Below are 15,555 nucleotides of genomic sequence, written 5' to 3'. Positions count from 1 at the left end.
CAGAGTGTTAAAATGACTTTTTATAGCTATTTTAAACTCCTAAAAATAGGCCTACATCATTGTTCAAGAAAATAATAACTTTATCAATGTTTAATATATTTATATACTAAAATACATGCCTACATCAATGCATAATGACAGTATCATGTCAATGAATATTAATGCAGCTATGCAGGAATGCAGTATGTTATGTTCCGATCTGTGTACCTTATTGAGATTCATGCATATTTGCACATCTGTGGGTTTTGTACTAAGTCAAACTTTAATATCTCAGGTTGTATTTTGCATATGTGTGTCCTAATCAATCAATGTACCCAATGAGCAGGCTTGTCCAAACATAAAGGTAAGCGTATAAGGGAAAGGACAGAGTCAAGCCGATTGCTCTAAGCTGTTTTTCTACCTCCTTCATTTTAAAGGTTATCAATTCAACTGTGTTCCACGAAGCACCTATCTAATCTGAAATTGGATCCGTTTATAATTAGCTAAATGCCTGATTGCCCATTTTAAACCGACCACACAAACTCAATTGGGAAATGGTATTAGCAGTTTTACATCAAGGTGGAGCTTGTTTACGATAACATAACGATAACGATCACATAAAGAGAGCTTTAATTCATAGTCATCAAGTGATCTGAAAGCAATTTCTGTAAAGTGTTTACCTGCATCGGGAGGCAGATAGAAGTTGAAGATGGCGATGATAGTAATCAGGATGCAAGGGATGATGATGTTGATGATGTAGTACAGAGGCTTCCTCTCGATGATCAGGTAAAAAGTCATTTCCTCATATTCGTCATCAAATGTGTTCTTCCTGCTTGGCTTGTGTCTTACGTACCACTCACCACTCTCTAGAGAAACATCCACAGCTTAGATTTCTATTAATTTTAGCGCATTTAGTAATCGTATTACACTAGCAACACATTTGCAAACCACAAGAAGGGGTTATGCAAAAATGCGATGCTTTGAATATACAGTAACATGAAAATACATCTGAAGTACTTCTACTTAAGAATATATGTATCACGTCATGAGTGCTCACCACTGAAAGACTCGTCCAGCTGGATCTCCCGAATCTCCTTGCCTTTTGAATTCAGGGCATACTGCAGGTCGATTTCTGTTGAGTCATATGTGTAAGAGCGAAACTGCATGGTGCAGTTCTGCCAGTCGAATGGGAAATATGTTACCTAGACACAAAAAACTGGCATTTAAACGAGTTGGAAACAACGTCCGAGCTTAGACGAAACTGGATGGAAGATAAATACATAGTAGATCTGTGTAAATTACCTTGACTCCACAGGAACTGCAGTACAGAGCAGGGGGAGTCCAGGTTACCCTGCCATTACTGTAAACCTGAACATGGACATGCAGGGCCACATCAAACTGTCCATCATTACTGAAAACAAAACATGAAATACAAATTAGCCAGTTTTGGTTAATAAATCAAACTATATCACATGTTATATGTTGAGGTAATCTGTAGTATGTTATGGATGGTGACATATCACAGAATTCCATAACATATCTTGAAACATAGCACAAATTGTATTGTGTCAAATGAATTGCATTTGTTCTGTTGTCTAACAGTTAAATAAGACTCTTCTTAGACGAAAAGTCCCTGCATTTGTCATTAGTTTCACTTATATGTGTTGCAACAATTGCTTCTCTAAGATCGTTGCTGATGTTTTACCTCCTTGGCATTGTGTTAACACACAGCTGAATGCTCCAGACCTGCAAACTGCCAAAACTTCTACTTTTTAGAGACACGGTGACACTTGCTGATGATCAGTTCCTCAATTGCATTAGGCTGGTGACATCTGGCTGCTATTTACTGTCTTAATTTCTATAGATGCACTAAGAACATACTCCACAAAGTTCTGTGAAAACTTTTTCTTTTCTTTTCTTTATCAGAGGTCTGTATTTATACAGTGTTTTGCTCCATGTATGATCTGCTTTGGAAAATGTGTTTTTAAGAAAACTTCAAAAATGTGACAGAGCAATTGAGTAAAACTGTAACAAGAAATGACTTTTTGGTTTCACTTTTCTGTAAAGGTCAGAGACACCCCCCCTCCCTCCGTACTATGGGAAGTAATCTATTTTGTGCTGGAGATGGATGGTTTATTGTGACTTTGCTTTTACAAAGATAGCTGAGAGGGCTTGGTGAGGAAATCCAGGCAGCATAAACTAAAATGTGACAAACAGTGAGGTGTCTCTGTTCCGCAGCTGCACCACCAAGGCATTATTAGAGTACTGAAGCAATAACAACTCTCTATGCTGCTGACTTAAGTTATAAAGTTGCAAAATAGCAGCAATCAAAGTTTGCATCTCAGTTGTAGTCTTTGTTTTGTTATCATCTCAGTTCCTCTGACAAAGCTTAGAAAGAGACAGACAAGGCAAAGTCACGGCTGTGTAGAATATGAACATTTAGCTCCACTCCCACATCTAAACATTGTAATTGGCATTAAATGGAGATTCTTTGCACACTTTTTATGGAGCACTTTGACTGTAAGTGCAGCGCTAATGTTGTTCCTATACTAAGCTGTCGGGCTCATAACACAATGCACAACAAAGACATCAAGTCAATTAGACACAGATTTAGCCTTCTGTCAGTGTACAGTGTTTGAGTTTTATGTCTCTGATAATTGAACAATGAGAAGCTTGTGTCTTTACCCCGGGCCCTCCTAAAAATCTGTCCCTGTGAAAGTGCTGCTGCTAAAATGGCCGGCATTGAACAACCCAAGAGAAGCACGCGCAAATTTGCATTTGTGTGGACGTGCATATTTGTGTGTATCCGTACGGTTCCAAATGAACGCCTCACAAGCTGAAGTAGCTGAGCGGTGCTATCAGCTCAGTTATTAGGGAGCCATGCTGCTTAATTGCCTATAAAGTGTTGATGAATGGAGCAGTGGGGATATTTACAGTGGTGTTAATGGGAGCGTGTCTGCGTGAGCCAATATGGGGAAAAGACTAAGCTTGCTGTTCTGAGTATCTAAATCTTTAATTTAATGCTGTGTTATATAGTTTTTCCAATACACATGAGCACTACTATAATTTACCTGGCCCATCACCTAGTCTCCAGTGGCCTGCAGCTACAAGCTACAGGGGTATGCAATTTGTCCAATTTCAAAACAATATAGTACGATGGATACGGATTTGATATGAAAATATTTACTATATGGCAATACTTGTTTATTTCACTCAGGTAGGGGTAAATTAGTAAGTACAAAAGGTTGCAAACACTGCATACAAATACAAAAATGGAACAAAGAGATCAAAAACGTTCTCCTTTCAAGTCTTTGTTAATGTTAACGTTGATGCTAATGCTAATGCGAGTTGCAATGCTGATACTTACTTATTGATGAGGACGATGTCAGGAAGCCAAACCTTCCCAGAGGGGATGCGTAGCACCTGAATCCCATTGTGCTCCTTCGGTTTCCATGACAACCGATAATCTGTCCATTCCTGTTTGAACATTTTTATAAAAGCTTGTTTTTTTTTAATACGTAGGGATGTTATTATCCACAAGTCCATGAAAAGAGTTGGGATTAAAGCAGAAAATGACAGCAAGCAGAAACTTTTCTTTAACAAATGCAACCAATTTGTCATTGTATCACTTTATCTTTCATTTCTCCACTTCTGTAATTAGATTCCACAGGGATGGCTTCCCTGTGCATTTGTCCTTGCATAACAAAACACAATTTGCATATTTTTTCATTTTGCCTGCTATTATGACTACTCCAACTGTTCTACTGATTATATGCACAGTGTGCATTGGCACTGAGCTGTACTCGAAAGACGAGGCCCCGTGTTAATAAACATACTGCCACTGGAGTAGGAGTCACGGATGAGCTCAGTGTGATGTGAAAGAGTTTTTCAGTTAGAGTACACTCAGAAAGCTGTTGGATAATTCATTCTATCGGCTTAAGATTTACTTCAATTTGCAAGTATGACGAGCAGGCATGCAAATAGACTCACCAGATTCATGACAACAGTGGTGCTCATTTCTTCATTTTTCATATTCTGTTATAAAAATGCGAAAATATGCATTTCAGTATGTACTTCATAACTGTTTGCTTCAGATCGTTTTTCATTTTGTAGGGATACAGATACAGAGTTATGCACAAAGAACACCCTAATGGCATTACAGGTTTTGTGGTGGTGAGAGTTTGAAAAATGGTATTCAGGGCAGCTGTGGTACAGGAGGCAGAGCAGGTTGTCTACTAATCAGAAGGTCAGTGGTTCAATCCTCAGTTTCTCTAAGGTGCATGTCAACGTATCTGTGGTTAAGATACTGAATCCTAATTTGCCTGCAAAGCATTCAATGAAATGTGAAAGACAGGTTTTAAAACAGCTCTTAGGTGTAGAAATAGGTTTGTGAATGGGGCTTATAATAAGAAAGCACTTTGAGTGCTCAGCAAAAGCAGAAAAGTGCTGTAAGTACCATTCCCACCAAACACCATCCATCAGTTTAATGGACTAAATCCGGTTAGTCAATCATCAGTCTATGAAAAGCCTTCCATTTGCATGAAAAGTTAGGTTTTTAGGTTGTTGCAAGCATTTAATTGCAAGAATTGGTTACCACTGTTGCCTCATAATAAGAAGGTTTTTGGTTTAGACCAGGGGTGGGGGATCTCCAGACCTCAAGGGTCCTGCAGTTTTTAGATACGTCCTTGATCCAACAAAGATTATTTAAATGGCAAAATGACCTCCTCAACATGTCTTGAAGTTCTCCAGTGGCCTGGTAATGTACTAATCATTTGAGTTAGGTGTGTTGACCCAGGGTGATATCTAAAACCTGCAGGCCTGAGGCCTGGACTTCCCCCACCCCTGGTTTAGACTATGCTGCCAGCTGAGGGCTTTCTGTGTGGAGTGTGCATACTGCATGGACTTCCCCCCACAGTCAGGATACATTCTACTGAGGTTAATCGAACCTCAATGTGATTCAAAATTTTTTATTTGTTCGTCTTTCAGCCTTAACCTTTTGATGGAAGGACAGCAAGTACAGTGTGATGTCTAAAAGATATCTAAATAATACATACAGTTCAAAGTTAAAACCAGGTTAAAAGTTAAGTTTTAGTAGTTCATACTGTTAATGTTAATACCTGTGTCATTTTTTGCCTCTGGAAATGTGTTTGTTACATCACTGTGATCAGACAGCCATGACATACACTCAGTGGTGAACTTTGTAGTAAGCGCCTTTATATAGTTAAAACCATTTGTTCCAACAGGCCAGGCATAGCTGGACTGGCCATCGGGCATCATTTGCGTTTGATTTTTCGTTTTTATGGGCCGATGTTTTTTTTTTTTTGTTTTGTTTTTTTTTTGTAACGGCATGAACAATGAGAGGTGATGGATTGGCCAGATGCTGGCTGATGTGTAAAAATAACTCAGTTGTTTGGTGGTGGCTGTGGCAGAGCTTCCACAGAGGCCAGCAGGTGGATGAGGGAAGGAGAGGCAGGAGGAGCAGAGACCCGAGGCGGCCGCCGGTCCGAGTGTCAGGTGAACTGAACTTCAGGTAAGAAGTTATGACCTGCAGTCTATCTGGGTCAGATATAAACCAAGTTTAGGTGGAGTTTATTTTCATTGTGCTGACTTTTTACAGTCAGTTACAATAACTCGTACTGCGTGCTAGCTAGCATGACGGAGTTTCTATACAGCTGGGTGGGTGCTTTGATGTTACTGATAGTGAACTTTATTTTATTCATTAGGTTAGTTAGTAGAGTTGCCAACCGCTCCTTAAAAAATGGAATGGTCCCTCATTCAGAGAAAACATTATGCGTTTCGTATTGAGCTGAGAAGGAACACAGTTTGTCCCGTAGTTTAGCTATAATGGAAAAACACACAAAGCTGGATTTATTCTGTGTGTTTATGCTGCACAGCTACTTCAATCATGAAACTGATCAATGATCAGCTGATCGTCTCTCTTGTTTGTTTATCGCTCACTTTGCGCCAGAAACAGGAAACCAGCGGATGTCGCGGTAAACAACAGCAGCACGTTTAAGCTTGATCAGCTGTTGTTAAAATTTATTTAATATTAATTTCTAGTATCAGCCGATGTTTGCTGGAGCCACAGCTGTAAAGCTGCTGGTCATGATGTCTGTTTGTATATGTGGTGAGAGGGAAACATGAAGATGAAACCAGGAGATGTCCTTACTGAATCATCAGAGCTGAACAGGTGATGGAGAAACAGGTTTACCTTTTAGGTGACATGAATGAGTTGAAGGGAAGTTATGAACTGTTTATGAGAGACAAATAACACCAGGATCCTTTTTTACGTAGCTGACAGCTGGTAACTATGCAGGGGCGGGTCTAGCAAAGTTTTGCCAGGGGGGCCAGGTAGGGCATTAACAGGGAAAGGGGGGCACAAAGAAATACTTTTCTTTCTTATTCTCATTTAAAATGTCTCGCTTTTAAAAAATAATTATCTGAATCTTACAACCAAAGTTTTTATCTGATGTAAAATGTATAGAAATCATACATATACCAACAAGAGGGTGTACATCACAGCGTCTGTTTTCATTCAAAGGCTTTATGCCTTTTCCTGTAATACCTGGTTGGCCCGTCTCTAGTCAAAATGCCTGGGCCGATTTTTTGTCCCAGTCCAGCCCTGAGGCCAGGGGACATGATGTTGCAGCGATAGGCAATACCACTTTATTGAAAGAAGGGTTTGGAGTTGAATCTATTGGTTGAATGAGTAGTTTATGTTTGTGTTTAGGCGCGACCTCTTGTTGTTACAAAGGTGTCTAAATGTGTACAACGCATCCACTTAACACACTGTTTGCTGCTACAACTACACGTTTCTTTTCCAAATATTTATTTATAAGTGACTTATGTATGTATGTATGTATATATATGTATATATTGTACTATTCTTAGTTAGCGTATTGTCTGTCTTGTCTTAATGTTGGTTTAAAATGGAGCACTGTAACAAAAAATAATTTCCCCCAGGGATCAATAAAGTATTCTGATTCTGATTCTGATTCTGATTAAATGACTTATTAACTAAATCGCAATATTACTCAGATTATTTTTTTTTTTTTTGCAAGACTTTATTGGAATTTTCTTTTATTGGACTAGTTAACATTATTGCAGAGGAATTTTTAATGTTTTGGGAATTTTTGGAACCACTGGGATATTAGTTTAGCTTAACAAGCAGGGGACACATGTAGTCTCTAAACAACTCTTTTACAAAAGGACTAAGAGGCAGAGACATGAGGGGATTTGCTGCATGAGTGGCATTTTTGCATGTACAAAATGTGACATATTGCATTGTGGGACTGTTGTACCCATGATGTGAAGGTCAAGTCATGAATTCTGGCTAAGCTTCTCTGCTCCTCGGCCTGCTATTTAAAACCCCAACTGGGACAGCTGGGACCAAAGCATGAGTGGGGGCAGCAAACGTTGGATGTCTTCCTCATGCAAACACATCTTGCTACCTCACACATGTCATTGCCTGCATATCAATACCCGTCAGGCCCAGTGTTAATAATAACTCTGCAGTTACCCAGCTGGACTAGTTACTTGTCAAACTAAGAATCCAAGTGGGTTAGTTTTCAAGACAGGTCAACTCCACAGCTTAAGATGATCCACGTGACGAGAGAGGAAGAGAGAGCGTGACCTTGAGTGGAGGTGTAAGGAGTGTGGGTGTGTGGATGCACTATGTGTGTTGGTTTTTGATTGCCTAGGAGAAGAGAGTAAAGGGGAAAATAAAAAGCTCATAAAGTGACCGTGTGTGAGTGTGTGTGTGTACGGCTTATCCTTTAATGCAGTCACACAGGCAGCAGCCCAATCAGTGCATGCCACTAAACACTATTTCCCAGCATGAATGAATAAAACTACAGTACTTCACTACACCTCAGTAGTAGTACTCATTTTTGCCATCTGGTTGTGAATTTAAATTCAGATGGCACTGGGATTCATTCATGGTGGAGAATATGGAAGATAAGCTTTACGTTTACATTTCAGAGGCAAAGCCACAGAAAAACCATCGTCTCTCTGGCTAAGAGTTCCAGCATGAAGTTACTGTAGCATGGTCACAGACTTTGATGTGTCCGATTATGACAGATTCATCTTTTCAGATCTTGGAAAAGATATTAAAGGAATGTAGCTTCTAGGCTAGACAGTTTGAGTTCTTTATGATTAGGCTGTTCTACAAGCTCTCTGAAAAGCCGTCAGTCGATTCAGAACACTGCATAAAGAGCAGTAACAGCGTCTAGTAGTATTAACTTCTCTTCACTGGATTTCTGCTAAATCCAGACTAGAAGTAAAATCCTTCTCATATATAGTTCCTTAAATAATTAAGCTCCATTGTATCTTCATGACCTCGTAACGTATTAGCCAACGGAGTGCTTTGCTCTCTTCATTTTGTTCAGACTGCAGTCTTACTTAAAGGACAGGTGGTTGGGAGTGGTTTCTTCCTGTTAAAAGGGAGTTTTTTCTGACCACTGTCACAAAGCAGATGTTCATAGGCAGTCATAGTTTGTTGAGGTTTTCTCCCAAATGCTGTAGGGTCTTTACCTTACAACATAAAGCACCTTAAGGCGACTGTTCTTGTGAATTGTCAGCTAATGGCAAACATTTTGGTGATGGGAATCAGCATTAAACTGGTCGACACTTCTGTTACATCATGCTGGGTTACAGTCAGTCCTGGGTTCTCGAAAGGGGTCGATGGAGACCTGGCTTATAATCCATTAGAATCAGCCCTTGTTTAAATTTATTCTACTATGCTAGAATTTAGATTTTTTTTTAAATCTGCAGTGACCTGCTGTTTACTGTGTGTACTTTTGTGTTGGGGTTTTGGGCCTCACCAGTCCGACGAAGGATGTGAGGATCATGCCCACGCGAACCACCACCCTCTCTTCAGGGGTACGAGCTGGTCGGACCTTAAGGTTGTATTTGGAAAAGAGGCTCTTCATCAGAGTATTCTCTGATTCAGTTGCACCTGTAATACACATTGACAGAGGTCAGTTGTGATGGCAGGCTTCAAACTGAAGTCCTTTAATAATTGCTAGTCATTCACTCAGATTTAGCTAGATATGTCCCTCCAAAAGCCTCAGCAGCTGCTGACTGCATTGATGCACTGAATTAATAAAGGAGTTCACTCACTAGATACACACTGGTGACACTGTGTCGCCGAGCAAGCTGTGCTGTGCATCAAAATATAATCAATCGACGACTGTCTCAATACCGAAGTCAATAGTGTGCAACAAGTGGATGTTTGATAAAAAAAAATGATTGATTATTCATTTTGATGATTACTATAATGTTTCAATGTAAAGTTCCTGATTGTTTAATACCAAAAATTCTGTTAACTGCTTTTACAGACCAATTTCCTAGGTCCAGCCAAGGGGTGAAAGGTCAGCTCTATGTCTTTCTGCTTTTTGCAAATTATGCTATGCTGTTGACTTCACTGACCAATGACCCCCCCAAAAAAGTGACTAGATGACAATTACCACCTTCAAGTCCAGAATCAATCAGTCAGACCTTTCAGTCAGAAAAGCTGTACTGCTATTGGATGTGGATAGACTGCTTTAAGTGGAATTCAGGATTGACAGATGGATTGGCTTACCATGTGAAGTAGTAGTAGTGCATTCCCACATTATTTTCTCTAATTAAAACAAGTAAAAGACATGTATTTCAAATAAGTTCCTGAGGTTCTAAGGTCCTGTTTTTATATCAATGCTAAATGTTTCGCTTCAGGTCTGCATAATCGCAAACCTACTCAAACACTTGCATTCCATTGCATTTTCATGCGTAATCCCTGATTTACTTGCAACATTTTCCTCCTTGGTGTTGGAAGGTTAGAAGCATTTATAATCAGCAGCTCTTGTGACGCAGCATTCATCACGTCTGGCATTGCTGTGGCCCCAGCAGGATCTGACCTGACAGGAATAAATGATGACGATCACCCAGCAAGGCACCCCATTAGCTAGGCACAAGGAAGCATGGCTGCTGATGGAACGGGAGGTGACTATCGAAGGCCAGAATTTAGCATTTTTTATCTCACTACCCAGCTGAGATCACTTGGTAAATAACAAGACTGACTAAAGAATTAGCTAAAACTAAAATACTGGATGGTTGTATAACCAGTTAAAATTAAAAAGATTTTGTACTATATTTTTCTTTTATGGAGAGAATATGTGAGTATCTGCTTGAAAAGACCCAGTTATTCAGCTTTTTTCTCATAAACTCACCGAGTGAGTAGTGGCTCAGCAGTGATAAACATGGTTTAAAATTGAAACTGACTGCAATAAAGTTCAGTATACACTACATCCTTCTCAGAGTGGTTTGAGCGCACTGTCCAGTAACCACCGGGCAACTTACCAAATAAGTTGTATGAAAAAATGAAGTTATTGATTTCTCTGAAGAAATGTGTTCAACTTAACTGGCTGTGATTCTCTGCGACTGTCGTGTCTCTGATCGTATTTTCTTTAGTTTATAACTGCTGTGAACACAAGTCCTTAAAGATGAAATCTGCCATTGTGTTACAGGTATTTTGTTTCGCTATTTCATCATTTCTTGTTATCTTTCAAAAATGTCTTCGGCATAAATTCATTAGTGAGTTTTATTAGTTTGTTGATGCTATGAGATGCAATTTGAATGAGAGGTACATATCATAAATCTGTCATGGCTCCCTACGTGATATAATCCCTGTGCTTAACTGTCCCTGTATGCCACGTTTGTCACTCTGGAGCTCGTGTGGATGCCGCACCTCGATCCTCTAAACTCATCAACTTTAGCTGTACATCAGCTCCTGTCTGCTAATGAAATAAGTTTGTCACTTGTCTCAATAGCAGACACGTCTTGGCCTAATTAGGGCTACTTCCAGAACGCACAGCACGATTACTGTACAGTAATGGTAAACTCGTATGAGCCAAAGTTCTTGAAGGGACCTAACATGGGCTACAAGAAGTGTAATGTGGCCCAAATGCTACAACATACCTGCAACAGTACCTGCATGTGACCCACCAAAGGTAACCCTGTGACTAAAGGCAGTCAGACTTACCCGATGAGCCAATGCCGTCATTCACGACTTGTTGTGGCCCAAAGAGGTTTGCAAACGTTTGTTGCTATCTGAGTACATTCCATTACATGCTGCTCCACAACACTTCTCACAGTTTTCTTCCCTCACCAATCAACCAAAGACTAGCCTCCTCCTGTTGTCAATCTGGAAATAAACTCTTACATCTTTTAACATTTATTGCAACCAAGAGGGAAGTAATGTTTAGCTCAATGTTTCAAATTGGGACTTCAGAAACCAGTGAGCGACATCACAATAGCCACATCCATCTTTTATATTGTCTGCTTTTCAAATGCTAGCATGCTAATGTTAACAGATCAAAGAGGTACAGCCTCACAGAGCCACTGAAGGTTCTCATTTTTATGTTTAATGACCATGTTTCTGTGCTCTTTCTGTGCTCTTTACACAGTTACACCAGCACGATATGCTACATGTCTCTTCACTGTGATTTCTGCCATTTTCTAAATTAGCCCATGGGAAAAGACATTAAACACTCAAACCAGATTGATAAGCTAAAGAAACATGAGCAGAAGAAAACACATAAACTGCTGGGCCTGTATTAATGTCTAGCCTACGTCGAAACGTGCTAATAAAACATTTTTATTGTACAGTATTCCAATAGGAACTGACATCGTGTCAGAGAAATCATATTCTCAAGTATTACTGTAAAGTTTTCTATTTTGAATTTGTTCTTTTCTGGTACTTTCCATTCTATGATCTTATTGTACATTAGATACTACACGAGTATTCATGTTGGCCTTGCATGACAACTAACGCTTTGTTACATGAGTATACTGTGCAGAGGTGTGGACTCGAGTCACATGACTTGGACTCGAGTCAGACTCGAGTCATTAATTTTATGACTTTAGACTTGACTTGAAAAAATGTTCTAAGACTTGTGACTTGACTTGGACTTTTACACCAATGACTTGGGACTTGAATTGGACTTGAAAAGACTTGATATTTTACCCCAAATATAAAATTTAACATGCATATTATATAGAGATTGAAAATGTGACGTCATTCACGGGTAGAACCGCAAAGGATTCTGGGAACTCGTGGCAAGCGGTACTAGCGCACGCAGGCTTTCAATTAAAATCAGTTATACAGCGATAAAAAGAAACACAAAAATGTCAAGAAGCCGTTGTATTATTAACTACAATAGCCAGTCGCATGACAGCCACGGGAAGCCGACGGGTAAAGAGATCGGTTGTTATCGGATTACGTCGTTGAAGAGAAATTGTTCGAGCCATGTTTCCGAAGTAACAAAGACGCGACGGATGGCCTGGATCGCAGCCATTCAAAGATCAAATATAACGTCCCAGAACCCTCCAGCTCACAGGTTAGTCTGCTCCAAGCATTTACACAAAGGTCAGTCTGCTGTTGTAGTTAATGCGTCATTTTCATAACATAATTGGTGATATAGGTTACAAGCAAGTCTGGCGCTGAACAGAAATTGTCGCGCTATGCTCCTTTATTTATTGTGCATAAATAGTGAATTGTCCTGACACAATATTGCGTTTCGCCTCTGTTATTATGGTACATTGACAAAAACATATACTTTTATTCACAGGATAAAACAGTTGTTTTGTATCACCAATTGTCCAGTACGATTACAGCATACAGTATTATTGTCACTGCTACATTTCTGTAACGCGTACCAGAAATTATTTCCACTACTAATTAATTACCGTTGAGCTCAAAGGTCCTATTAATAAACGGTTAAGGAATGTGTATTTATGACGACAGTTTGTGAGACTGGTAAACTTATGATACGTACGATGGTCTTTCGTTCTACACGGTGCATTTCAAGGTCCTGCACCCATCCGTCGGTAAACTGTACCTGGGCTTGTTGCAGTGACCTGAAGTTACTAAACTTCATGAGTGTGTGCACTCACTCCAAGAACCGTATGATTATAAATATGCATATAAATATGCTAAGATGAGATAGCTGACTTCATCTAACTAGCAAATGTTTTCCAGGCTACGTTGGTGATACAGTTTTTTTTAATATGTATGATATTTTTGTCATGCGATTTTAAAGCCGGTCCTATAACCGCATCCAAGAATAACATGCAGCTTATCTCAGAACTGTCGGTGAAAATTATTCTTGGAGCTAGGTTTAATTGAGCTGCATTTTAAAGAGGTGCAATTTCACAATTTGTGTATATTTTCTAAGTTCACTATTTTGTCATGTGTTGAGAAAAACACAGATTTTAAAATTACATGGTCTAATATTTACATTTAACATATAACTGCAACATTATTTTTTCGTTTTTTTTTTTTAAAGACTCGAAAGGACTTGAAATTCAAAGTTTCAGACTTGTGACTTGACTCGGACTTTTACACCAGTGACTTGAGACTCGACTCTGACTTGCCTGACATTACTTGAGACTTGACTTGAGACTTGAGGATAAAGACTTGAGACTTACTTGAGACTTGCAAAACAATGACTTGGTCCCACCTCTGATACTGTGTCAGCCTGTACTTACCTCCCAATGTGCTCAGGCTGTATAAGCAACATGCCAGCAGGAACAGATCCAGGCTTTTCATGATGAGGCCCAAAACCAAACTCTTGTCCTCCCCGGAAATAGATCTTGAATGAGTGAATCAAACCTCTTCTATGCTTATCTTTCTTTACCAGTTCAGCTCACTGGAACTCTACAGCTAAACTTTGACTTGGTCAGTACTCAGTTTGTACTGTTGTTGTCTGTCAGTCAGGCAGCCATGCCAGCTGCTGTGTGCTCCAATTACCTCCAGGAAGGGGTGTGGGCTTTGGGGAAGGGGTTGGGGATACACACAAGCATCAAACTGGCAGAAATTCTTGTGAGGTTTTATATGCAAAAAAAATTGTATAATTTTTTCTGGTATATTTCCTCTTCCAAAACCCTCCCAAAAAAGTTAGATTGCTGTTTATGTAACTGTGAAGCTAAAAGAGATTCTGAGAATTTTTTTTGGGGGGGGAAAGAAAACCTATGAAATGATAGTTGACAGAATGACAGTTCAGCTGTTTTGGCTTTCCGCTTCAGAAAACCATGAAGCCAGTTCTGTAGCCACATTATAAGATAAAACTCTATAATGCAAAGGAACAAAAAACATACATAAACAAGGTCCAAAATTGCATGGGCCTCAAATAATCTGAAATAATCTGACTATTGGATAATAATTTAAAATTATTTTTTTTGGAAAGGGAGCAATCAGGTTATTATCAGTCCAAATGGCATGGATAACGTTTGTACCTGTAAGGTTCATATTAAACAATATTTACAGGTTTTAGAGCAACATCCAGTCCAAAGGTGACACGATGAAACACAATGTCAAACCGCATTCTGCATGTATTATTATATAAAGATGAAATAGGTGCTAAACTAAGCTGCCTGCTGACCAGACCTGTCACCTAACAAAAACATGTCGTGCTTTATGAAATTAAAATATTAGACCCAAAAATGTTGAGATGCTAAAATCCTGGAGAATATCAGACATTAATTGGAAAACATTTGGATTTGAAAGCTGTTTCAGTAAGTGCTCTCCTCAGCTCCAAAACTCTTGAATGCAAAAACACGCTGGCAGCTGCCATCTTAATAATAATAACTTCTTGTTCTCAAGAGTTTTCACTATCAGCTCATTTGATCTATTTAATGACTTTCTCTTTTCTTTTTCTAATCTCATGACCCTTTGACCTAAAATCCTATTTTGTAATATGTCACTGAGACATTACCTCCAGCTGAGTCTTCTTCCCCAGCTTCCTCTTGCCTACACCCACATGCTGCGATCACTTCCTTTAATTGCTTAACCTATTTGCCCAACTGAGGGGTTAAATGATCCTATTTAAACTGTATTTCAACTTTTTGTGCATTCAGTTCTGATGTATGTTTTGGTTCTACAGGACACATGCAGAACCAACAGACCAGACGTTAGCAGCTGTTATTCTCTCAGTATAAAGTCAAGTTGATGAAACACTCCAGACACTGCTGTATTTTCTGATTTGCCCCTGCAGTAAAACATCTACATCCCCGTCTTTATGTCCCTCCTCTCATCTCTTCATGCCAAACTGCTCTTGCACACATTCGTCGACCATCCACGCCACCATAATTTATGACACACTGTCACTGCCATTTGGCCTGCTGCCAATTTAATTACCATAGAAGCTAACTATTAACAGCTAGCGCCCGGTGTCAAGTCACACATCACGTCACCGGTCAGGGGAGAGTGCATAAAGCTTTTTTTGGCAGTAACTCAAACTAGGACTTCATGAGAGATGATTATTTAATTCTGAAGTAGTTAAGCTAAATTACATTGATTGTTTATCTACAAATATGAGTAAAAAGAGATTATGTGTTAACCTGTGTTGTGTAACTTTATTCTAAATGTTTGGGGAAGTCATTATAGTTTATTCACTGAAAGTGTCAACTTTCCTCCTTTTTGTTCATCTGTATGTATATTAAAAAGCATCAATTTAATCATTTTCTTTTTATCTTGTTTTATCCTTTCAATTTTTGCATTTTCTTAGAGTTTCAAAATAAAAGTCTGCCAACTGCCAA

The 15,555-nt window shown here is 39.2% G+C and overlaps 1 protein-coding gene across 1 annotated transcript in view; it reads right to left on the bottom strand.

Annotated features, from left to right (window-relative positions):
• chrnb1 (cholinergic receptor, nicotinic, beta 1 (muscle)) overlaps positions 1–13,738 on the bottom strand; it is a 30,465-nt gene extending 16,727 nt beyond the window's left edge. The window contains exons 1-7 of the mRNA XM_085349702.1: positions 13,507–13,738; positions 8,802–8,935; positions 3,970–4,014; positions 3,347–3,456; positions 1,282–1,390; positions 1,037–1,181; positions 660–845 (exon numbers count right to left, since the gene is read on the bottom strand). Of these exons, the coding sequence (XP_085205828.1) occupies positions 660–845; positions 1,037–1,181; positions 1,282–1,390; positions 3,347–3,456; positions 3,970–4,014; positions 8,802–8,935; positions 13,507–13,567 (790 nt within the window). The 5' untranslated portion in view covers positions 13,568–13,738. The remainder of the gene's footprint in view (positions 1–659; positions 846–1,036; positions 1,182–1,281; positions 1,391–3,346; positions 3,457–3,969; positions 4,015–8,801; positions 8,936–13,506) is intronic.
• Between the last annotated feature and the right edge of the window lie 1,817 nt (positions 13,739–15,555).

This window comes from Diplotaxodon limnothrissa, linkage group LG3 (assembly GCF_057381915.1).
Source record: "Diplotaxodon limnothrissa isolate DT_005_m linkage group LG3, D_limnothrissa_male_GT1.1, whole genome shotgun sequence".
NCBI classification, from domain to species: Eukaryota; Metazoa; Chordata; class Actinopteri; order Cichliformes; family Cichlidae; genus Diplotaxodon; species Diplotaxodon limnothrissa.
Note: the sequence above shows the minus strand (reverse complement) of the source record. Positions and strands in the feature narration are given on the sequence as shown.